The sequence below is a fragment of the Oratosquilla oratoria genome, chromosome 34 (assembly GCF_046742065.1).
Source record: "Oratosquilla oratoria isolate Oo_2021 chromosome 34, ASM4674206v1, whole genome shotgun sequence".
Lineage (NCBI taxonomy): Eukaryota > Metazoa > Arthropoda > Malacostraca > Stomatopoda > Squillidae > Oratosquilla > Oratosquilla oratoria.
In genome coordinates, this window is record NC_134810.1 from 8,569,281 (window position 1) to 8,569,964 (window position 684).

At 45.0% G+C, this 684-nt stretch overlaps 1 protein-coding gene across 1 annotated transcript in view; it reads left to right on the forward strand.

The window, feature by feature from the left end:
• The first annotated feature begins 517 nt into the window (after window positions 1–517).
• Window positions 518–684, forward strand: part of LOC143018337 (uncharacterized) — a 429-nt gene continuing 262 nt past the window's right edge. Inside the window, exon 1 of the mRNA XM_076173696.1 lies at window positions 518–684. This exon is cut by the window's right edge and continues 262 nt beyond it. Coding sequence (XP_076029811.1) covers window positions 518–684 — 167 coding nt within the window.

Consider the following 684-nt stretch of genomic DNA (forward strand, 5'->3'; position numbering starts at 1 on the left):
CTTGGGCTCAGATGCATGACATCGCAGTCTTCCTCAATCACACTCTCACCCTCACAATCTCTCACACTCACACGCAAACTAATACTCGTTGGAGCAGTGTTACCATTCTCGACTTCTAATTTAAGAGTTGGGGGACACGAGAGTGTCAAATCATAACATTATTCATAAATCAAGCCATACACGAACTCTGAGCTCTCAGGGAAGGTGGGTGTTTGTGATAACTGTCAATGACGAGTCCGCCACGTGTTTCAAGACCATGATAAATCACACACACACACGCGCGTGCACACACACACACACACACACACACACACACACACACACACACACACACACACACACACACACACACACACACACACACACATACACACACACACACACACACGATCACATTGCTAAAGAGGTTCTACCAGAATCACAGAGTGGTTTCAGAAAAGAAAGAAGCAATATAGACATGATGTTTGTTGCTAGACAACCCCAAGAAAAGGCCATTGAACAACAATAAGATCTCTATATGATCTTTGTTGATCTAGCCCAAGCATTTGACACTGTCAATAGAACCCTGCTCTGGGAAATACTGAGGAAGTTTGGCTGCCCACCTCCCACCATCCTGGCATTACTTAGATCCTTCCACGATGGATCAATGGCCAGAGTAATAAACTCAGGCTCAACATCAGATCC